The 23,852-nt window shown below is 38.6% G+C and overlaps 1 protein-coding gene and 1 pseudogene across 3 annotated transcripts in view; one reads left to right on the top strand and one right to left on the bottom strand.

Annotated features, from left to right (window-relative positions):
- UPF2 (UPF2 regulator of nonsense mediated mRNA decay) overlaps window positions 1–23,852 on the top strand; it is a 144,975-nt gene that overhangs the window by 77,841 nt on the left and 43,282 nt on the right. For all 3 annotated transcript variants that reach the window (XM_037845227.1, XM_037845225.1, XM_037845226.1), the window contains 2 exons: window positions 11,694–11,833; window positions 23,528–23,632. In XM_037845227.1, the coding sequence (XP_037701155.1) occupies window positions 11,694–11,833; window positions 23,528–23,632 (245 nt within the window). The remainder of the gene's footprint in view (window positions 1–11,693; window positions 11,834–23,527; window positions 23,633–23,852) is intronic.
- Window positions 16,744–17,330, bottom strand: LOC119541619 (annotated as a pseudogene).

Genomic DNA, 23,852 nt, shown 5'->3' with positions numbered 1-23,852 from the left:
TTCCCTTTCAGATTCCTAATAGTATGAAGCAACCGTTTCAAGCAAAGTGTTTATCTACTCATTTATTTCATTTGTTTTGTGTGCTTTGAAATTGTTGTTGGCCTCGTTTCCCAAATGCCTTTAAGAATGGTGGCTGTGGACATGAGTAAATACTAGTTTGACACTCAGTTTGGTATTGCTGAAGAGAACAATTGAGCTTTGTTCTTTTGAGGTCAAAAGGTTAAATTAAACAACTTCAGGCTTCTTTTATGGAGTTTGTCCTTGTGTAGACTGTGTGGAGGGAAAAATAGGTTACTGTTTGCAAATGAAACTCTATAAAAAGGGTTGCAACTATAATCAATATGCTCCCGAGTCTTCTCCATGTTCTACCTGGTTTTAGAGTCCAAATATCAGGAGAAGATGTGGATAAATCCATGTTAAATCTATTTCCTGTTGATAAACCCTAAAATATTATCTTGCCTTTGGTAATTTTTTTTTTGTTTTTTATCTGTAAATTCATTATTTTGTTTTAGTTTTATAACAATTCATTGTTAACTTAAATGGTGTAACGCTAAAATCACATTCCCTTATAGTTTTAAAATCATTTTATTATTATTATGCTGAAATTTTGAAAAATATCAAGAAAACAAAAAATAACCAATAGTTCCAAAACCAAAGATAATCATGTGCTAATATTTTGATATATATTCTTGTATTATTTCTTAGTTTTTTTATATATATTTGCAGTGTTATAATTAGATTTTTTCCCACTTAATATATTTTGAAAATTTTTTCCTGATGTTTAGTGTTCTAAATCTTTTTTTTTTTAAGACAGTTTTTTTCCTTTGAATGAATGTGTCGTAATTTACATAAGTCTCTTGTTAGACACTTAGGTTGTCTCTCCTTTTGCACCATTATCACATTCTTATGTTACTTTTGTGAGCACATCTGGTTTTCTCAGGAGAGAGAGGATTACTGGCTGAGATAGTCTCATTAAGAACAAAACCAAAATGGCTGTATGCACTATTTTTTTTTTTTTATTAAATTCAGTTTTATTGAAATACATTCACACACCATGCAATCATCCATGGTATACAATTCACTGTCCACAGTATAACATAGTTATGCGTTCATCACCACAATCTATCTCTGAACATTTTCCTTACATCAGAAAGAACCAGAACAAGAATAAAAAATAAAAGTGAAAAAAGAACACCCAAATCATCCCCCCATCCCACCCCATTTGTCCTTTAGTTTTTATCCCCATTTCTCCACTCATCCATACACTAGATAAAGGGGATGTGATCCACAAGGTCTTCCCAATCACACTGTCACCCCTTGTAATCTACATTCTTATATAATTGTCTTCAGGAGTCCAGACTGCTGGGTTGGAGTTTGGTAGTTTCAGGTATTTACTTCTAGCTATTCCAATACATTAAAACCTAAGAGGTGTTATCTATATATATATATATATATATATATATATATAGTGCATAAGAATGTCCACTAGAGTGACCTCTCGACTCCATTTGAAATCTCTCAGCCACTGAAAGTGTTTTGTCTCATTTTGCATCCCTCTTTTGGTCAAGAAGATACTCTCAGTCCCACGATGCCGGGTCCACATTCATCCCCGAGAGTCATATTCTTCATTGCCAGGGAGATTTACACCCCTGGGGGTCGGGTCCCACATAGTGGGGAGGGCAGCGAGTTCACCTGTCGAGATGGCTCAGTTAGAGAGAGAGAGGGCCACATCTGAGCAACAAAGAGGTACTCAGGGGGAGACACTTAGGCACCAGTACATGCAAGTTTAGACTCTCCTTTGTGGTAATGAGCTTTCATAAGGGCAAGTCCCATGCTCGAGGGCTTAGCACATGAAACCGCCAGTCCCAATGTTTGTGACATCAACACCAATTCAGGTGAGGATGTCCAACACATCCGCACCTTCCCGCAGATCCTCAAGGCTGGGGAAGGGGAGGCTGTAAATATATTTTTTATTATCTTCCCTAATTACTCTGGGTTGTGTCACTATTTCACTCCAGCCTATACTAACCTACCGTATCTCACTTCCTATTCAAAGTTCCATGCAATTGTGGTGTTTGAACAAATCAACTGTAGAGTTGTACCATTTAGAAAATTTAGATCCTGTACCAAATAGATATCTATTCCCTTGGTCTCATATGGAAGTTGAAGTTTTAAAACACAATCAGTTTCAACCTTTACCCTTTGGCCTGGCTTGCCCTGGTCTTAACCAGACCTGCTTCATTCATATCACTAATTGAAGTCTGGGCTCTTTTTCAGCTTTTTTTTTTTTTTTTTTTTTTTTTTGACAGTGGCTGTGTGCACTAATACTGACATTCATATCTGCCGAGCTCTAGCTCTGAGTTTCAGGTGTCTCGGAGATATGCATTGTTCCAGAGAACAATCAGGTTATACGCTAGGGGATCAGCATCTCAAAGTTTAGAGATAGGCATTACAATTCAGGGATAGAGTTACCTGCTGTAAGAGTTTACAATCTAGGGACTATTACAATTATGTCCACGTTAGGCTATGTTCTAAGATTCAATTCTGAGTTTACACATTGTAGTTAGTCCATATTGGTGAGGCATCATCCCTCTCACCATGTTTTCTCCAACACTTTTACTCTTATATATATATTTTCCTACAATTTTATAGAGTTGTATTCTCATATCATACATTTATCCACAGTGTACAATCAGTTGTTCATGGTATCATTATAAAGTTGTACATTTATCACCACAGTCAGCACTTGAACATACTGATTACTACAAGAAAAATTGTTTTTTTTTTTTAGCAATAAGAAAAACATGATAAAAAGAAAATTAACATGTCATACAATACAATATACTAGTAAGGACAGCAAATAACACCGCTACCAAGAATCCCATATTCCTCCCCTATATCCCCCTCTCATATACATTTAGCAGTTGGCATAATGCCTTTGTTACATTTAATGGAGGTATATTACAGTGTTACTGTTGACCATAGACTCCAGTTTGCTTTGATTATGTTTTTTCCTGAATACCATCCCCTTTTCAAATTTCTACATGGTTGACATTCATTTGCTTTCCCACATGCAAAAACATTTTTATATTTGTATATTTAGTAACAGTCATTGGCCACTCCAGTTTTTGCCATGTTATACAGTCCCAGTCTTTATCATCTGTCTTTACCTCTGGTGTCATCCATTCTCCTATCCCACCTCTTTCAGCTTTACTCACAGACATCTTTGTTCAGTGTACTTACAATACCGTGCTACCATCACACAGTATTATGCTATCTATTTCTGGATCTATGCAATCAATCCTAAACATTCTGTAGTCCTTCAAGTATGCACTATTATTTTATTCTGGTTTGTAAATTCTAGGTAGTATTATAATACAAGGAACAGAAATGAGAGAAATAAAAGTGAAAAAAGAGGTCATGAATAAATTACATCAGAAAGCTAAGGAGTGTTTTATAAACTAACAATAAAATCATTTGAACAGAATAAAAGGCCTAGAAATAGTCCTGATTAAATATAAAAGAATTTAATATATGGTGAGCTAGGACTCTATAAAAAATAGGATAAGGGCAACAGGTGAGCATTTTGGGAAAATATTGCTGTAGAGCCAAATCTTATGTAACAAACTACACAGGGATTACAGAGTTAAATATTTATTTTTTAAATGTTAAAAATAGATCTGAATATTTATCAACTATTTGGAAAGGTGGTAATGTTCCCAAACTTTAGATGATAGAAGAAAGCAGACACAAATAGGCAGACTTGGGTGTTTTTAACTTTTCTACAAGTGAAAATAGCTAAAAGGGAAAATAGTCTATACTAGGTTATTATCACTTATATAAAGATCACAGGAAAATTGATAGCAAAATTGAATATCTCAACAGGTAAATGGACATGACATAATTAAGAGGGAGGGCTGGGAATAGTTGGTGTTTTAACTGAGTACTGCCTTTGCCAAAATAATAGAGGTAAGGTGATTCATATTTGACAAATGAGATGAGTAAAGCCTAAGTTGGGCAAGCTAGAATTCTCAAAAATTGGTCTGTCTGACTTTAATATGTAGGGAAAATATTCAGCATTTCTAGTAAGCAGAGAAATATAAATTAAAACAATCTGAAAGGAAGTATTGTAATTATCACCATCTCTATTAGGAGCAGGAAAACTGGGGCACTAAGCAGCTAAAATTAGAGAGAACAGTATTTGATTATAGTCCCCAAATTCTGACATACATAATCTTAATGTTTTCCTGCTTACATTTTGCATTTTGTTATCCACATGTTCTTTATGTATTCATTTTCATCCGCATTGTTTATTTTCTTTTTTAACTTTATTTATCAAAAAATTAAAACAGGCAAACAACAAAAACACACATTTCAAACAAAAGCAAAGGATTAAGAAAAACAAGTAACCTAAAATAACTTCTTTGCTTCCAACGTTTTCCTACCATACCCCAAGAAAATTAATAAACCATATCCAAACAAAGAAATATGAAAAACAAATAATCTAAAATAACCATGTTGCTTCCAATATGTTCCTACCATACTCCAAGAAAATTAACAAACCATAATCAAAGGTATAAGAAAAGCCAAATAACCACAATGAAGCTAATTTTTTAATGCAGTAGCTTTTTTTTACTTTATCAAAAAATTAAAAAAACAAACAATTCAAACAAAACAAAGGATTAAGAAAAACAACCTAAAATAACTGTATTGCCTCCAACATGTCCCTACCATACCCCAAGAAAATTAACAAACCCTAACAAAACAAAGGAATAAGAAAAACAAATAACCTAAAATAACTACATTGCTTCCAACATGATCCTACAATACCCAAGAAAGTTTATAAACTATACTCATTCCTGAGCATTCCCATAACATTGAGATTACCCTCAATAGCTTATCTATTCTTATTAGATTATTGTTCTCCCTTTACTAGTTGCTGTCTGTCTCTACGTCCACTACAATACAATATACAACATTTATTTTACATTTTGCACAGAGTTCACATTCATGGTAACGTACAATATCTCTTTTTGTGTCTGGCTTATTTCACTCAGCATTATGTCTTCAGAGTTCATCCATGTTGTCATATGTTTCATGACATGGTTCCTTCTTACTGCCGCGTAGTATTCCATCGTGTGTATATACCACATTTTATTTATCCACTCATCTGTTGAAGGACATTTGGGTTGTTTACATCTCTTGGAAATTGTGAATATTGCTGCTGTGAACATCAGTGTGCACATATTTGTTCATGTCACTGCTTTCAGATCTTCTGGGTAGATACTGAGAAGTGAAATTGCTGGCTCGAAGGGTAACTCGAAATCTAGTTTTCTAAGGAACTGCCACACTATCTTCCAGAGTGGCTGTACCATTATACAGTCCCACCAACAATGAATAAGAGTTCCAATTTCTCCACATCCTTTCCAGCATCTGTAGGTTCCTGTTTGTTTAATAGCAGCCATCTAATTGGTGTGAGATGGTATCTTGTTATGGTCTTAATTTGCATCTCTCTAATAGCTAGTGAAGATGAACATTTTTTCCCATGTGTTTTTTAGTCATTTGTATTTCCTCTTTAGTGAAATGTCTTTTCCTGTCTTTTGCCCATTTTATAATTGGGCTGTGTGTACTATTGTTGTTGAGTTGTAGGATTTCTTTATATATGGAAGATATCAGTCTCTTGTCGGATACATGATTTCCAAATATTTTTCCCATTGAGTTGGCTGCCTCTTCACTTTTTTGATAGATTCCTTCGAGGTACAGAAGCTTTTAATCTTGAGGAGTTCCCATTTACCTATTTTTTTCTTCCATTGCTTGTGCTTTGAGTGTAAGGTCTAAGAAGTGACCTCCTAATACAAGGTCTTGAAGATGTTTCCCTACATTATCTTCTAGGATTTTTATGGTGCTGTCTCTTATATTGAGGTCTTTAATCCACTTTGAGTTAATTTTTGTATAGGATGTGAGGTAGGGGTCCTCTTTCATTCTTCTGGATATGAATATCCAGTTCTCCCAGCCCCATTTGTTGAAGAGACTTTTATGTCCCAGACCAGTGGTCCCAGACCACTACTTAATCTTATGTTGTTTCTCTTGTATGTGGTGAATTGCTTCTCTCTTGCTGCTTTCTAAACTTGCTCCTTCTCTTCAGCATTTGACAGTCTGGTCAGAATATGTCTCAGAGTGGGTTTATTTGGATTTATTCTGTTTGGAGTTCATTGGGCATCTATGATTTGTGTGTTTATGCCATTTAGAAGGGTTGGGAAGTTCTCCCCAACAATGTCTTTGAATACTCTTCTAGTCCTTTACCCTTCTCTTGCCCTTCTGGAACACCAATGATTCTTATATTTGCGGCACTTCACGTTGTCCACTATATCCCTGATATCCATTTCGAATTTTTTTATTTTTTTCTCCGTTCATTCTTTTTTTTTTTTTTTTTGCTTTGACTCTAATAGTTTTTTTTCCCACACAGTTACTTATTTTTTTTACAGTTTATGGTCAGTACAGATCAATTCCATAAAATGAGAAGCTATGAGGAATCAAAGCATAATTATGCAAATTCAAAATAATTGTTCAACACACAAAGTTGGGTTTGTTCACACACTAAGTAGCAGGAGATCCAATAGATCTTGTTTTAAAGAATTACAAATACATGCTTTTATTCTTGAAGACTGTGGCCACATCAGATACTAGCTTATCAGTGTGTGTTCGTGTGAACCAAAATTGATTCCTAAAAATATTTTTTCACATTTGAAACTGTTTTAAAAGTTACAGTTTCCAGAATTAAGTCTACTCTTAGGCTTAGCACCAGTTTCTAACCATCTAAAAAGCTGACTGATCCGAATGTAGCTGTTCTGATTCTTAAAGGTTAAAAAAAAGTATTTTCAAAAGCAGTTTAAAAGGATTATTATAAATTTAATAATGCTGGTGTGCTTTCAGTCTTAACATTCCAAATACTTAATCTTCTATCTTGGGATTCATTATTTGTTTGTCTCTTAGTTTTCAATATTTTTAATATACATACCCAATAGATCATCTTTATATTTTAAATTTATTTAACTAAGCAAAACTAGACTGTAGCATTGGGGTACTAGGAGGTTGTATTTACATCTACTCTATGGAATCGGGTCCATAAGTGGATTCGATGCCTTCTTGTTGGAGGGGAATGTCTTTGTGAGACCATGCAACCTCTTTACTTCACCATGTAGGCATGGATTAGGGAAGATTCTAGTCCCTTGTGGCCATTGCACATGTTGTTGACTACCTGGCAATAAGTGCACCACCAAATCCAAAACTCCAGAGGAAAGAGTCCTGTTCCCCAAAACACAGAGAGAGACTAAGAATAAAAAAGTTCCACTAGTTCTGTCAACATGGAGGTCAGAACTGCCTCTCAACCTAGGCATGTGGAAGGGAGAGACAGATGACCATGAGACCAGGGCACCATCACTCCTTGGGTGGTGGTGATTAGTGAGTGGGTTTAGGTTGCTGGGTGAGCAGTGGTCCTCGTGTTAGAATTTCTGGTGCCTGCCTGAGTAAGACGAGCAAGCTGTACCCACCCTGCCCCATCCTGGTCTCCATCACCCTGGGCAGTCTGTACTTTTCAAGCCTTGAAGTGCTGGGGCATGGCTGGGGTAGCAAAGTCAACTGGGCATCTCTTTGCAAACCCTGAGGAAAGTCTCTAGCCTCCAATGATGGCAGTTTAGGGTATTCTGGGCCTCTTTGGGCCCTTGTCACCAATTTTGGGACAACTGGAGAGTTCCACTCAACATTTTGTTATGCCCTACAGTCATACACATTGCAAATATTTCCTCCATTTTGTCACTTTCTATTAATTTAGTTTGCAATTTCTCCTTAGCCCAGAAAGTGGATTTTTTAAATGGACCATATCTTCCCCTTTGTGGTCTACTTCATTGTTTTTATGCTCAGGAAGCCTTCCACATAGCCACTAACAGAGATGTTCACCAGGCTCTTGCCACCTGGGCCTTGGCCTCCAACCTCTGCGTCCAGGGTGAGAGTCTCTGGTTCAGAAATGGCAGCCCTGGGCCAGGCCTTTGCCATCACTCTGATCACTCTGCTCCCTTCTTCTTTCATCGGCAGCTCCACCCTGGCTCCAGGTGGCAGTGTGTCTGGTGACAATGCCTGCTTCCAAAGCCTTGGCCCAGAACTCAGTCCGCAAGAGCCAGGGCTCAGGGCACCCCCACCCCCCACCCCCACTGATGAGATTTGGGGTGCTTCTCCTCCAGCCAACAGACTCCTGTGTACTGGCTGCCACAGTGGATATCAGGCTGAGGAACCCTGACCTCCTTCCTCTCTTCCAGCAATAATTTGGAGGTTTTGTGGTCAAAGGCCCCAAACCATGTTATTCCTGGGCTTGTTGCATCTGCCACGACTGCTGGCTCCTCGGGGCATTCTCCAGCCCCCACCTTTACTTTAACTTTCAAGCTTGCGCTCTTCCAGTTCGCTTACTCTTTCCTCAGCTTCCTCTAATCTTGTATTGTGTGTTTCCAGAATCTTTTTAATTTGATCTACTGTTTCTTTTATTTCCATAAGATCACCTGTTTTTTTTATTTACTCTTGCAAATTATTCTTTATGCTCTTCTAGGGTCTTCTTGATGTCCTTTATTTCCTGAGCCATGGTATTGGTGTTTGTGATTACTTCTTTGATTAATTTCTCCAAGTTCTGTATCTCCTCTGATTTTTTAATTTGGCTGTTTGGGTTATCCATACCTTCTGATTTCTTCATATGCTTTATAATTTTCTGTTGTTTTTGGTCTCTTGGCATTTGTTTATCTTTATTGGGTTCTTTTAGGATGTGCAGATTATTTAAACAATTATCTGTAATTTGACAGAGCTACAGCTTGATGCAGTGCACCAGCAGATGGTGCGCTCGAGCCTCCTCTTATCCTCAATCCAGATCTCCCCAACTTTGTTTGTACAGTGAGTGGAGGTCCAAACCATATGGATGTGCATTCAGTGCACTGATTTTGTGTGCAGCGGGGACCGCCAGCCCTGTGGTTGGGGGTTGTGCCCTGTCTAGTTTGGCAGGGAAGAGGGCTTTAAGACCCAGATCTCCTGGCCCGTTCCTGGGTTTCTAGCTGTGATAACCTGGGGCTGCAGCAGGCTTCTTCCCCTTCAGCTCAGACTCCCTTCAGTTCCTCTCTGCTGTGGACCCTCAAGTTGGGCTTGGTGTAGGGCTCCTGTCACTTCCCATACGGTGTCCCTGCCTCTCAGCTTTGTACCCCGTGGGCTTCTTTGGGGGAGGAGTTGTGCTATCATAAACCAGCTGAAACCCAAGTGCCTTTGAGGAGGCTCTTGGCCACAGCACTGTGAAGGGGTGGCTCCCAGCCCGCTTCAAAGATGGTTGTGTGGGGCATGGAAAATACCCCATTTCCACAGTTGTCCACTTGCTGCAGTGGCTTGTCCCTGACTCAGGTGCCTTCAGCTGCGAGTGTGTTAAGGGCTATCACCCATGCCAGTTACGGAGGCCTGTTCCCAGGGCGTGGAAGGCACTACCCGCTGAGCTAGGCTGCAGCTCCCACTGCCATCTCCCTGGCTGCTCCCCAGGCCCCACTGCAACCTGCCTCTAACCTCAGCGCAATTCCGGCTTCCTTTCCCAGCAGCTCTCCAGATCAAAGACTTACATGATTCTGAATGCAGGCTCTTTGCTTCTCCAATTGCTTAATCACTACAGAAGTATAAGTCCTTGCCCAGCCAGTGGAACCCTGGAACTGGTATTCTGGAGCACTTTCTGTCTTTTATCTAGTGTTTTTCACAAAGGAGAATTTTCCTGTCTCTCCTAATCTGCCATTCCCCAGTTCATAGCACAGTTTATTTTAGATTGATGCTTTCCTAGGGGCCAAAAACTGCATAATTATTATACCATTTAACAAATGCGGAATATAATACTACAAAATAAACTATTTTAAAAACTAATTTGAAGTACAAATAAAACTATGTTAAGAATTGTGTATATTTACTTTACACGTTTGGTATGACTGGGAAAACAAAGCAACTTAGACATTATAGTTCTCAATATGATGCTTATTTTAAGTGGATATAACAAAGGTATAAATGATATCTCATGCCACTTGAATTTATCACCACTGTGATATTATGTGAAAATGCTTAGGTTTGTACTTTCTTGACTTTTAATTTTCTGCATTTGATAACTTAGATAATGGTCCAGTATTTTCCTTCTTAAAGTACCTATAAATATACCAGTTATATGTTAATAATAATAGTCTGTTATTTATAGCCATAAAAACTTAAAAGTGAGCAAGTGGAAAATATTTAAGTTAATGGAATCTCAACCAGCAACCCCTTTTTTCTTAGTATTATTTTCCTTTTAAAATTGATCTCTGAGCTTCATCCATCTTTACTCCTAATTTTTTTTTTAAATTTCTAAACTTGTGTGTACCTACTTCATTTCTTCTGTTCCACATTTCTGTCAGATCTTAGTGGTTGCTTAGATGTGAGACACTGGAGTAATTGTTTACTTTTATTCCTTGAGCTGGTTATTCAAACTCTCTGGGCTTAATTATTTATCATAAAATTAGAGGGTTGAATCACATCATCACTAGTTTCTCCTGCTCTGATAGACTTAAGATTCCGTGAATAAACAGGTATTTACTAAACACCTACTGTGTACTATTTATCAGTGTATGGCCTCTGGTAAGTTTTTAATATATAAAGCAAGTTATTTGTACTCCAGGACTTGTAATCTCATGTAACATTTATGAAATCATTAGGAAAAAGTATACATGGTGTCTCATTAAACATCGAGTGCTTGATAAATTCACCAAGTGCTTTAGGAGCTAGTAGGAGGAAAAGTAATAGATTGAAGTACTCAGTGATAGTTTTTGCGGGAAGTAAAACTTAAACTTTAAGAATGGACAGGATCTGAAAAAGCATTTTATATTGTGGAAGGTATTCATTCAGTGAGCAAGGTGCCAAGGTAATATGCTTGACAGGGAGGAGTGTGACCCAGCTGTAGGAGAAGGCTTAGGAGGGAGCAGTAGGAAGTATTTGGATCAGATGAGGCCATATTTTTAGAGAGAGGAGATCTGAATTCAAATGATAATAAGGAAGAATTGATTAGGCAGTGAATTGTGGGATGCACATGGGGAGGTGGAAGCAAATTCAACCAGCGAGTTCCCTTAGGAAAATGCTGTTTCGAAGAAAAAATAAACTATATCATGACAAACCTGCCAGATCTTCTTGCTTCCCTTCCCTAGTCTTGATTGGCAGACAAACTGAAAGGCAAATGTGATTTCTCCATTAAAGCAATATGATTTTATAACTTCGAGTTTGAGTCTTTGGAGATCCTTTAAATATCATTTGATAAAAGTAAAATGTCTGTATGGCTGAGGCTGAAAATTATGTGCTGCTACCTTGTGCCTTTGTTTATCTGAGACAGATATAAATAGATAACTGGAGCACTTGAGGCTATTATAAAAGATCTATTCTTTTTTTATTTTTATTTTTTTTTAGCTTATAGTAAAGAACTGTATCAGTGTTCCATGGTTGAAATGAAGGTCTGCCCATGTAGTTTTAAAAATACTGCTCAAAATTGTTTTCAATTCTGTTCTTATTTTACAGTTGCCCTAACAAAATGGTTTTTGAATTGTCTTGCTTAATATATACTTTTAATTGAAATATATTTAAGTGTATGTACTTTCTCATTTTCTCCTCATATCAAGGCCTAGTGAATGACAAAGATTCAAAAGATTCTATGACAGAAGGGGAAAACCTCGAAGAGGATGAAGAAGAAGAAGAAGGGGGAGCTGAAACGGAAGAACAATCTGGAAATGAAAGTGAAGTAAATGAACCAGAAGAAGAGGTGATGACTTTTATTTATAGAAAATAGGTACATTTGTATAAGAGTATTTTGATTATATGAACCAAGATTTTAAAAAATATGTAAAATAAGACACATACCCCTTCTTTTAATTTTCCATTGGGGGACAGTTTTATTGAGCGGTCCATGGAAAATGTTCAAGTGGCCTGTAAGCAAAACTTCATGCATCCTTAATGAGCCGGGGAGGGGGGTGGTGCTATTTATTGTAACTTCATGTCTTCCAAGGGGATCATCTCTTGAAGGGTCTCAGTGCTGGAGGTAAGGTGACCCCAGGGCAATCTGAACCCCACCCTGGGAGCCTTTGAAAATTTGAAAATCCTGTGTTGGCTCCCAGGGTGACATTCGGAAGGTTCCCACCATCTAATATCTCCAGCTCCTGTTGTCTGTCCTTGAAGTGGGACAGCAGAGGGCTGGCGGGGTGGGTGGGTACGGGGCTCCGGGAGGCACCTCTGGCTCCTTGCGAGTAGGGTCGCAGGCTCTGCTGCCGGCAGTTGAGTGCCCAGCATCATCATGTGCCGTGTTCTGGGTCCAGGGTGGGCAGCCTCAGCGTGGTTGCCTAGAGGGACTGAAAGCCTTTGCGGGGTGAAGGTCTGGCTCTCCCAGCTGGCGATGGAAAGGGGGCCACAGCCAGGATCCTCTGCACCTTGGCGTCATCTGCTGTTCTGGCATCTTGACTATGGAAGGCCAAGATTGCTGCCCTGTGCAGGGCAGATATGGCTCTGGCCAGTCTTTCTGGTACCTGGAGTCACGGTGTATGCAGGGTTCAGAAGTCATAGGAAAACGTTTTCATTTTGTTTCCTTTTTTCTTCTTTTTTTTTTTTAAACTCTTAGCAGGAAGATGGGTGGGGATTCTCATCCCAGGAGCTAATTGCATCACTAGAGTGGGCCTCCTGAAATCAACATTCTCTTATCTTTGGTGGACAGCAGCCCTTCAAGATGACTCTTTTTTTCTTATTGTCATGATTTTGATAATCTTTGACAGTTTCCTTTCTTTTTGGTACAGTAACTTTCCTAGCATAATTTTTTACTTTTCTTGTCCCAGAATTGGAATCTGCAGTTTCTCCAAGGAGCCTTGCTTCCTTTAGGTTCAGTGTTGGTGCTGGCTTCCTTAAGAAAACTTCCTTCTCCCCATTTTGGGACCCACTTTGCATTAGCCAGAGGCGATCCTGGGCTGGTCTCTGGTCTTTGATTAGGTATCAAATTAGCCAGAGGCGATCCTGGGCTGGTCTTGGAATTAGACCAGCTCCGGGTGACGGAGGCTGCTCCTGGCTGGTTCTGTGCCTGCAGGGATGCTGAGGCCAGGTGGTCTTGATTTGCTCCCGAGTGGTGAAGGTGACCCCTTCTCTCCATTGAGCCCAGAACCTTGCACTTTGATGCTGGGGGAAGGAGGGTGACAAGGCGGTGGGATGTGTTAGAAACAAGCATTATACAAAAAATGCTCACCCAGTTCTGGAGGAGAAAAGAATTTATTTACGATCTTGCAAGAAAGGGCACACGGCCAAAAAGTGGTAAGCTGGCGCGCCAGAGGAAGAGAATGGCGAGCTTTTAATCTCCTATTCCTAATGCACAAGTCCCTCCCCTGTTTCCCCATTGGCTGGGTACTACAGAGGTTACAGTCTATCCAAGAGAACTAAGTAGCCCATCTTTGAGATTTTAATTTGTACAGCCTATCCGAGAGAGCAAACTAGCTCATTATTGAGATTTTGAATTGATCAGCCTATCCGAGAGAGTTCATTCAGTTTAAATTTTCTGCTGGGAGTTCCTGCCTCTGATTTTACCTCATATCTCTTTACATTCCAGTAACCATGGTTACTTTTCCATATAAGGAGCTGGTGCAGATTCTGTCTTTCTAGCATTTACCACAGGGCTTGTTTAAGCTGGTGCTTCCTCCATTTTCCCTATTCCATGCTGTCTCTGTGTGAAAGCTAAACTTATCCCTTTCTTCCAGGATGGGCACATCCTTCCGCTAGTTCCAACTCATTCTTCATTGGTGCAAAAAGCCTGAAAATTGGTGACTGAGAGGGATACCTCTTACACCTGAATGGCTTGATTGGAGCTGGGTGAGGAGGCAAAGGGTGAATGAGATGGTCTGTGGCCAGGGGAACGAGTATGTGAGGCAGAGCTGGGAGCTGGGACCCTCAGTTGTGTTCCTTTTTAGTTTTAAGTAAGAAAATACAGACGTACTTCATTTCATTGTGTGAAGGTTTGTGGCAATCCTGCATTGAGTAAGTCTGTTGGTACCATTTTTCCAACAGTTTATGCTCACTTTGTGTGTCTGTCACATTCTTATTAAGGTATGCACAGTTTTTTTTAGATATAATGCTATTGCACACTAATAGACGACAGTGTAGTACAAACTTAACTTTTCATATGCACTGGGAAATCAAAAATTCACGTGACTCACTTTAGTGCGGTGGTCTGAAATAGTCTGCAGTATCTCCAAGGTATGCTTGTAGTGGTCATAGGATTTTTATTTAATAAGCAGTTTTGAAGAAAAAAATGATTTGCCCCCCTATGCATCTTAATCTCACTTCTGATTATGGACTTGTGGGTTTTACAGTCCAAATTACTGGCATACAGTTCAGTAACATTGATTACATTCAAATATTGAGCTACCATCGCCACCATCCATTACAAAAACCTCTTTATCACCCCAAATAGAAACTGTACCCATTAAGGATAGATTCCCTCTTCACCCTCTCCTGGTAACCTGTAATCTACTTTTTGTTTTTACGAATTTGTCTCTTCCAGTTATTTCATATAAATGAAATCATACAATATTTGACCTTTTGTGTCTGGCTTATTTCATTCAACCCAAAGTCTTCAAGGTTCATCCATATATCAGAACTTCATTCCTTTTGATGGCCAAATAATATTCCATTATATGTATTTACCACATTTTGTTAATCCATTCATCTGTTCACGGTCACTTGGGTTGCTTCCACCTTTTAGCTAATGCTGCTATGAACATTGGCGTACAAACATCTGTCTGAGTTCCTGCTTTCAATTCCTAAAGGTAGAAGTAGGATTACCGGGCTGTATGGTGTGTTTAACTTTTTGAGGAACTGCCAAACTGTTTTCCATAGTGGCTACACTATTTAACACTCCTACCAACAATGTATAAATATTCTTCTTTCTCACATCCTTGCAAACACTTGTTTTCCTTTTTTTATTTTTTTTTATTTTTTAATAATAGCCATTCTAATTGGTTTGAGGAGATGCCTCGTTGTGGTTTTGATAGACTCTTCCCTAATGGTTAATGATGTTGACCACTGTTCTAGTTTGCTAATGCTGCCAGAATGCAAAACACCAGAAATGGATTGGCTTTTATAAAAGGGGGTTTATTTGGTTACAAAGTTATAGTCTTAAGGCCATAAAGTGTCCATCAACAAAGGGTACCTTCACTGGAGAACGGCCGTTGGCATCTGGAAAACCTGTTAGCTGGGAAGGCATGTGGCTGGCACCTGCTGGCTCCTAGGTTGTGTTTCAAAATGGTGTTGTCCAAGATGTCTGCATCAGATTCCAACGGCCGTCTTCAAAATGTCTGTCTCAGCTCCAGCTCGCTCCTGTGCATTCTTCAAAGTATCCCTCTTGGCTGTAGCAAGCTCGCTCCTTCTGTCTGAGCTTATATAGTGATCCAGTAAACTAAACAAGGCCCACGCTGAATGGGCGGGGCCATGCCTCCATGGAAATTATCCGGTCAGAGTTATCACCTACAGTTGGGTGGGGTGCATCTCCATGAAAACAATCCAATCCAAACGTTCCAACTTAATCAACACTAATACGTCTGCCCCCACAAGATTGCATCAAAGAACATGGCTTTTTCTGGGCGACACAGTACATACAAACTGGTACAACCACTTTTTCATGTGTTTATTGGCCATCTGTATATATTTGGAAAAATGTCTATTCAAATTCTTTGTACATTTTAAAATTACGTTCTTTGTATTTTTTTCATCAGGAACAATTTTTACTAAAACCACTAAAAGGTATTTTTAAAATATCCCACAATTTGGGACAAGTATTGGGTAATAAACAACAAACAACAGTATATAGGGCTCTGACGTATATTATGTTAAGCACCTTTTCATTAGTCTTATTAAATCTGTCTTTTACCCAGTAAGGCAAAGATTATAGCAAAATATGACATCTACCATAAGTGGGTTCATAAAATGGGAGTAGTTATACTTCTGAATCTTGTTCACATCATCTTCTATGCATATTATATAATACATAGATGCCCTGGTTGTGCTTCCTGAGACGTTTCGAGCTGATGGTTCCAAGTTTACATGAGAAACACACATGGAAACCTTGTCTGTGTAACTAGTGCTGTCATTACTAGAGACATGACATGGTCATATGCTAAATGGGTTATAAAGAAATAGCATATTAAGTGCAATTAAAAAAGAGAAAAAGTTAAGTCAGCTCTTTCCAAGCATAAATCTGTAAGTATTTTAAAATTTCTTAGTAAACAAATACCTACATGAAGATTTTCCCATATTTCCAAAAAAGATAACGTTGATAATGAAGATATATTATACTGAAGTTTTACACTTGACCTCCTTTTTCATAAATATAGTTGCAGTTACTAAGTTGCAGATTCTCTCTTTTGAAAAATTGTCCCCTTTTAACACATACCTCTTAATTTGGCATATTAAGGCAGCATCACTGAGGAAGATACCTGGGAGGGAAGGCATGACTTCCCTGCCACCTCCCCCACTTTTTTTTTTTTTTTTTTTAGCTTGAGGTTTTAATGTCAAAATAGAAAGTCTTGTAAGGTCTTAAAATAATCCTTTCACAAAATAAGGCAGCTTTATGCTGTAAAAACATTAGTTCTTTGTCCAAGGTTATGTTTTTCTGTCCTTATCTGCTGTTACCAGCTGTCGGCATCTTTAGAGATCAGGTTTTTCTTCATAATGTCACTGCTTGCAGCTCTTTGGCTGTCCAGGTGTGGTTTACAGTCTAGATGTGTAACACTGTCAAATAAGAGCTCCACTGTTGTTTCGCAGGCTTAAAGATTCTGAGCTAGTCCTAGTGTTTTCTGCACGTTTCGGCAGATCTTGGAGAGGCAATACTGGAACTCCTTGTCACCATCATTCTTGCCTTCGCTAAAGGTCTCATAGCACCTGTCATGTTGGTTGCAGCACTTTGTCAGGGAGGGGATGCCAGTGTTAAAGTGAACAGTAGAGGGCCACATCCATTCAACGGGGAGGGTTTATAACCATAACATGGGAAAGGCTTAGCTCCGTCACTGCGCTTGTACTGGCAGAGCCCGTCCTCGCCTCCAGGGAGGTCCCAGGCGGTGTTCAGGTACGTGTCTATCTTGAGACCGCTGTTCTGGATGGTCTAACGGGTGGGCGTCTCCCTGGCACCTGAGAGTGGCCTCCAGGAGGAAGAGCAAGAGGGCAAGTGTGGCCATGGAAGCACAGCCATCTGTGCTGTACCAGCCTCACCAGACCCCATGGGTCCCTGGAGCCATGTCACCCCCACAGAGCCCCCAGGCGCCCTAGGCAGCGATGCAAACACCAGGCTGTGAGGCAGCCACCCTCTCCATGTCCATGCCCTGAGGGTCTTTTTTATCTTTTTGTTGTTGAGTTATAGGAGTCCTTTATATATTCTGGGTATTAAACCCTTATCAGATATGTGATTTCCAAGCATTTTAACTTCATTTTGAAATACTTTCAAACCTACAGAATTACAAAAGGTAAGACAGACCCCATGCAGAGAACTCCACCATATTTTTAACCCCTCAGATAACCAGATCCATCAATTTTAACATTTTAGCACATTTGCTGTATCATTCTTTTTATCCATCATCCATCCATCCATTTATCAATCCACTTTCTGAACACTTGAATGTAGGTTGTATATGTCATGCTCCTTCAACACTTAATACTAACATTTAGATTTCCTAAGAACAAGAATATTCACTTATGTAAGCTCTTTATGTGCAGTTATCAAGTTCAAAAAATTTAATATTATATAAAGCTGACAGTCTGTATTCCATTTTTTTCATAAGTCCCAATAATGTCCCTTGGAGCCTTTTCTACTTTCTTGATAGATCCCATCCAGGATCATACAGGTGCATTTATTGGCATTGTATCTTTAGTTGCTCTTTTTTTTCTTTTTTTTTTAAATTAAGGGAACAGATATATCACATAAACTTTCCCATCTTAACCACTACCAAGCTTGTCATTCAGTGGTATTAACCACATTCACAAAATTGTGGTACCTTTAGCTCCTTTCATTACTAAAACTTTCTCATCAGCTCAGACAGAAACCCTACACCCATTATGCATTAAGTCCCATAACCTCTGTGTCCCACCCCTGGCAACCTGTACTCTTTTATTTTCTGTCTCCATTAGCTTGCATATTCTCTGATATTTTCTTTATAATTACCATAGGGCTTAAATTTAATATCCTAGATCTATGTCTCAATTTCTACTAACTTAACTGCAATAGTATACACAAAATATATTCTTACATCCCCCTTTCCTGATATCTTTATGTATTTCTTGTTACAAATTACATGTTTATACATTATGAGACCAAAACCACTGATGTATCATTACATTTTATGCATTTTCCTTTGAGATAAACTGTATAAGGTAAAAAGTGGCATTACCAACTAAAAATACAATAAAACTAGCATTTATATTTACCCATGTCTTTAGCCTCACTGGAGATCTTTATTTATTCACACAGCTTCGATCTATTGTCTATTGTTCTTTCCTTACAACTTGCAGAACTATCTTGAGCATCTCTTTTAGTGCTGTAGTGCACCATCCATTACCAAAACTCTTCCTCAGTTCCAAATAGAGACTCTATACTTTTAAGCCTTAACTCTATTCCCTGCCCTCACCCAGTCACCTGGTACCCTATATTCTAGTTTCTGACTCTATGAGTTAGCTTATTCTAATTATATCCTATCAGTGAGATCATACAATATTTGTCCTTTTGTGTCTGCTTATTTTCCACAACGTGATATCTTCAAATTCATCCATGTTGTCATATGTATCAGGACTTCATTTCTTCTTACAGCTGAATAAAATGCGATTGTGTGTGTATTAGTCAGGGCTCTCTAGGGAAACAGAATCAACAAGAGATATCTATATATATAAGATTTTATAAAAGTGTCTCACGCAACTGTAGGGATGCAGGAGTCCAAATTCTGTAGGGCAGGCAGCAAACTGGCAACTCCAGTGAAGAAGTTTGATGCACTCCTCAGGCAGCGAACTGACAACTTCGATGAGCTCCTCAGGAGACACTTTGCTGGTTAGCCAAAGAAGAAGTGAAGGTCCTCTATCTGCCTCACCAACTGATTGGATTAAGTCCAGCTGTTTGCATTCTCTCATTGTGGAAGACTTGCCCTTTGTTGATGTAATCAGTCACAGCTGCAGCCAATTGACTGATGATTTAATAACCCAGCCTTCTGGTTTATTAACCAGCCACAAATGTCCTTGCAGTTAACGGTTAGGCCAGTGCTTGCTTGACCAGATACCTGGGTACCATCACTTGGCCAAGGTGACACATGAACCTAACCATCACAGTGTGTATATATCACATTTTGTTTATCCATTCATTGGTCAGTGGACACTTGGGTTACTTCCATCTTTTGACAATTGTGAATAATGCCTCTGTGAACACTGTTGTGCAAATATCTGTTCAAGTTTCTGCTTTCAATTCCTTTAGGTATGTACCTAGAAATGGGATTGCTGTCACTTAGTAATTCTATCTTTAGCTTTCTGAGGAACCGCCAAATTTTCTTCCTTCCAAAGTGGCTGCACCATTTTACCTTCCCACCAGCAATGAATGTGTGTTCCTATTTCTCCATATTCTCTCCAACACTTTTAATTTTCCATTTTTTTAATAGGAATCATTCTAGTAGATGTGAAATGGTATCTCATTGTGGTTTTGATTTGCATTTCCCTAAATGACTAATGATATTGAGCACTTTTCATCTGCTTTTTGGTCATCTGTATATTGTCTTTGGAGAAATATCTATTCAGTTCATTTGCCCATTTTTTAAATTGGGTTGTTTTGTCTTTTTGTTGTTGAGTTGAGGAATTTCTTTATTTATTCTGGATATTAAATCCTTATCGGGTATGTGGTTTCCAGATATCTTGTCACGTTGTGTAGACTGTCATTTTACTTTCATGACAAAGTCCTTTGATGCACTAAAGATTTTAATTTTGATGAGGTCCCATTTATCCATTTTTTGTTGCTTGTGCTTTGGGTATGAAGTCTAACACAAGTATGTGAAGATGCTCTCCTACTTTTCTTACAGGAGTTTTATAGTTCTGGCTCTTACATTTAGGTCTTTGATCCATTTTGAGTTGAGTTTTGTATGATTTGTGAGGTAGGTGTCCTTCTTTCTTTTGCAAATGGAGAAGTAGTTTTCCCTGCAACATTTATTGAAGAGACTATTTTTTCCCTGTTGTGAGTGATCTTTACCCCCTTGTCAAAATCAGTTGGCCAGGTTGGAACAGTGGCCCTTAGAGTCAGCCCCAGCGAGCTGAAGTAGCTAATCAAAAGCAGTTAACACTGACTGGCCTGCGTGTCTTGCTCCCACTCTCCAGATGTTGGGGAACTTGATTTTTTTGTCCCTTTCTGGTGCCAGCAAGCTACTCCACGGCCTGGCTTCCCCCGCTGCATTCCACAGGAGTGGGGGATGGGCAATGGTAACCACTAGGCAGAGAGAGCAATTTACTGATATTTACCAGCCTTTTCCTCCTGCGCTTCCCTGGATGCTGTACAGTGCTCTACTGAACTCTGGAGTTTCAAAATAATTGATTCACTCAGTTCCTGCCTGTTTAATAATTGTTCTAGTAGAGGGACTCATTCCTGGGGCTTCATAATCTTTCGTTTACCCACAGTCTCAAGCTTGTATCATTTTAAAACATTGCCTACTTTTCCATATTGTGCATGACACATATGCATGTGTTACTGGAAGTACAAAAAAAAGATGTTCTTTTGAAGGATTCATATGACTTTGGCAGGAACAAATAAGGTGTGGTTTACTTTAAGAGAAATAAGATTGGAGTAACTTCTCCCCCACCCCAAGACCACCCTTTCCCATAATTATTCTCCAAACAAAATGAAGAGAGAATTCTTAGAGAAGGTGCATTGATTATGAAGGTTAAAGAGCAGTGATGGATATTCTACAATAATTTGCTTCAATTGAGAAAGAAAATGCTAGAGTTCTTCTCTTCAGAAAAATGCTGCTATTCCATTTTCATCTTATTCCCCCACTTTTTAAAGCTCCATATGGCCTTTTGCAATTATCTTTAGCACCTAACAACCAGAATAGTTTCTCCTAAATATCAGCTATGTAAATTATATACGACTGTTTAAATTGAAGATTAAATTAAGTGTTCCTCAGATGAAACTCTGATTTTCTGTAACATTTTATATAATTTATCAGCAGAAAGTACAAGATTTATTATTACAGTAGCAATAATATATATCCAGCATTTATTATTCACAGTCGCTGTCCTAAGCACTGTGTTTATATCACTGTTGTGGTTTGCTAATGCTGCCAGAATGCAAAACACCAGAGATGGATTGGCTTTTATAAAAGGGGGTTTATTTGGTTACACAGTTACAGTCTTAAGGCCATAAAGTATTCAAGGTAACACATCAGCAGTCGGGTACCTTCACTGGAGGATGGCCAATGGTGTCCAGAAAACCTCTGTTAGCTGGGAAGGCACGTGGCTGGCGTCTGCTCCAAAGTTCTGGTTCCAAAATGGCTTTCTCCCAGGACGTTCCTCTCTAGGCTGCAGTTCCTCAAAAATGTCACTCTTAGTTGCACTTGGGATATTTGTCCTCTCTCAGCTTCTCCAGAGCAAGAGTCTACTTTCAACAGCTGTCTTCAAATGGTCTCTCATCTGCAGCTCCTGTGCTTTCTTCAAAGTGTCTCTCCTGGCTATAGCAAGCTCGCTCCTTCTGTCTGATCTCATGTAGTGCTCCAGTAATTTAATTCAGACCCACTCAATGGGCGGGCCAGCACCTCCATGGAAATTATCCAGTCAGAGTCATCACCCATGGTTGGGTGGGGCACATCTCCATGGAAACACTCAAAGAATTTCAATCTAATTAACACTGATAGGTATGCCTGCATAAGATTACATCAAAGATAATGGCGTTTGGGGGACATAATACATTCAAACTGGCACAATCACCCTTTCTCATATCACCTCACAAAGTAGGTGAGAAAATAAACCACAGGTGGTTTAAGTGATTTGCCAAAGATCTCCTCATAGTACTAAGTGCAGAACCAGTATTTCAACTTAGGCAGTTTGACTTATCCCATGCTCCCCCTCCTGCTTTCCCTAGCCAGCTTAGATTTTTTTGTGGTCCATTGACCACTTCCTAATTCCACAGATTATACTGGTGTATAGCAGGATTAGGACCAACGAAGTTCTTGTTCACATTTTAATTTCAAAAGTTAATACATTTTAAGGTGCCTGAGTAATATAAAAAATTAAGAGTAAGGGGGAAAAGGTTAATGCATTGTACTTTAGTTTTTGAATAGGAAATATCTTTAGAGTGTTAAGAACTGATTAAATTTTTCAAAGGCAAATTTAAGCGCATCTCTATTACAAATCTAATTTTGAGTTCAAGTTTGGCCAACAAAATTTAATACATTTGGAAGAAAAGTTAATGCATTTATGTGTTTTCTCATAATGTTTCCATTTTTTGAAACTCCAAAAAGTTCAAAAATGTATGCCCAGATCTGTACATAGTAAGTAGTAATATACTCTTTGGGTTTTGGGATTGCTACATATAGTTAAAATATTGTAACAAATTTAAATCATTTGTTTTCTCTTGGAAATAATTTCCCAGTTGTCTTGGCATAATGAGAGGCAGCGTTTTTTAACCTTTTAAGGACCCATGTCAGGGTGAATTGGGTTGTTGGGGGTACAAAGATAAACAGATGGAGCTCCACTGTGTGTTTTGTGCCCCTTTGGAAATCCTTTGGGGTTCTGCCCAGTCTTCTGTTTGAAAAAGGATTTCAGCTGATAAAGAAGGGGGCTGCTGACTATGGAGGACAGGGAGAAGTGCTTGAAAACGACTATCTAACTCTTCTACTTAACAGCTGTGCATCCTTTGGCAAGTTACTTAACTTTTCTGAGCCTCAGTTTCTTCATGTTTAAAAACAGGAACAATAAAGCTTACCCTTCCAGCTTTAGAGTTGTGGAGATCAAACAAAATGAAGTATCGGAGAGCACCTTCCAAACTGAAGTGCTTTATAAAATCTAGTACTGTATCATTGCTTTCAGCTGGTTAGGTAGCTAAATTTGAATTATGTATTGATTTCCATTGCAAAGTTAGAGGCATATAAAAGAACTACTATGAGAAATTCAGTCTCTTGAGATCCATTTCAACGGAGAAAAATACAAAAGATTCAGAAAACTCATTCTTTGTGGAATCCAAGGAAGAGTTTCTGCAAAGGATCTTTGTATTATCAGATCAGTGTAATATACTGAAATGGGCTCTTGGTATTTAGTAAGTGTTGCCAACTCACTTTGCCTTACCAGTGTAAACAGACAGCATAGAGGGCTGAAACTTGAGAATAATAAACAATTAGAAGTTTTAAAGTCTTTTTAAGGCCTGTAAAGTGTAGTAACCTTTTTCAAAGTGTTTTAACCTTCCATTAATATTAAACAATTTTAGGAGGGTTCTGACAATGATGACGATGAGGGAGAGGAAGAAGAAGAAGAGAATACAGATTACCTGACAGATTCCAATAAAGAGAATGAAACTGATGAAGAGAATACTGTACGTATGCCTGAAAATTTTGCATTTTGAAATTGCTGAATGTTTTCATTGTATTTGAATTTTAACCACTGAAGTTGTGTTTCTTTTAATTACTGAAAAATATCTTTTTGGAAATTCATTTTCAATTTGTTTCCTTAAGTACTTTTGCTCTATTAACAAATTCTTTTAACATTTAATAATAATGTTATCTGTTAATGACTTATTCCTTGAATTATATCAA

Source organism: Choloepus didactylus, chromosome 8 (genome assembly GCF_015220235.1).
Source record: "Choloepus didactylus isolate mChoDid1 chromosome 8, mChoDid1.pri, whole genome shotgun sequence".
NCBI lineage: Eukaryota > Metazoa > Chordata > Mammalia > Pilosa > Megalonychidae > Choloepus > Choloepus didactylus.
The sequence above is the reverse complement of the archived record's forward strand: the minus strand, read 5'-3'. Positions and strand labels throughout refer to the sequence as shown.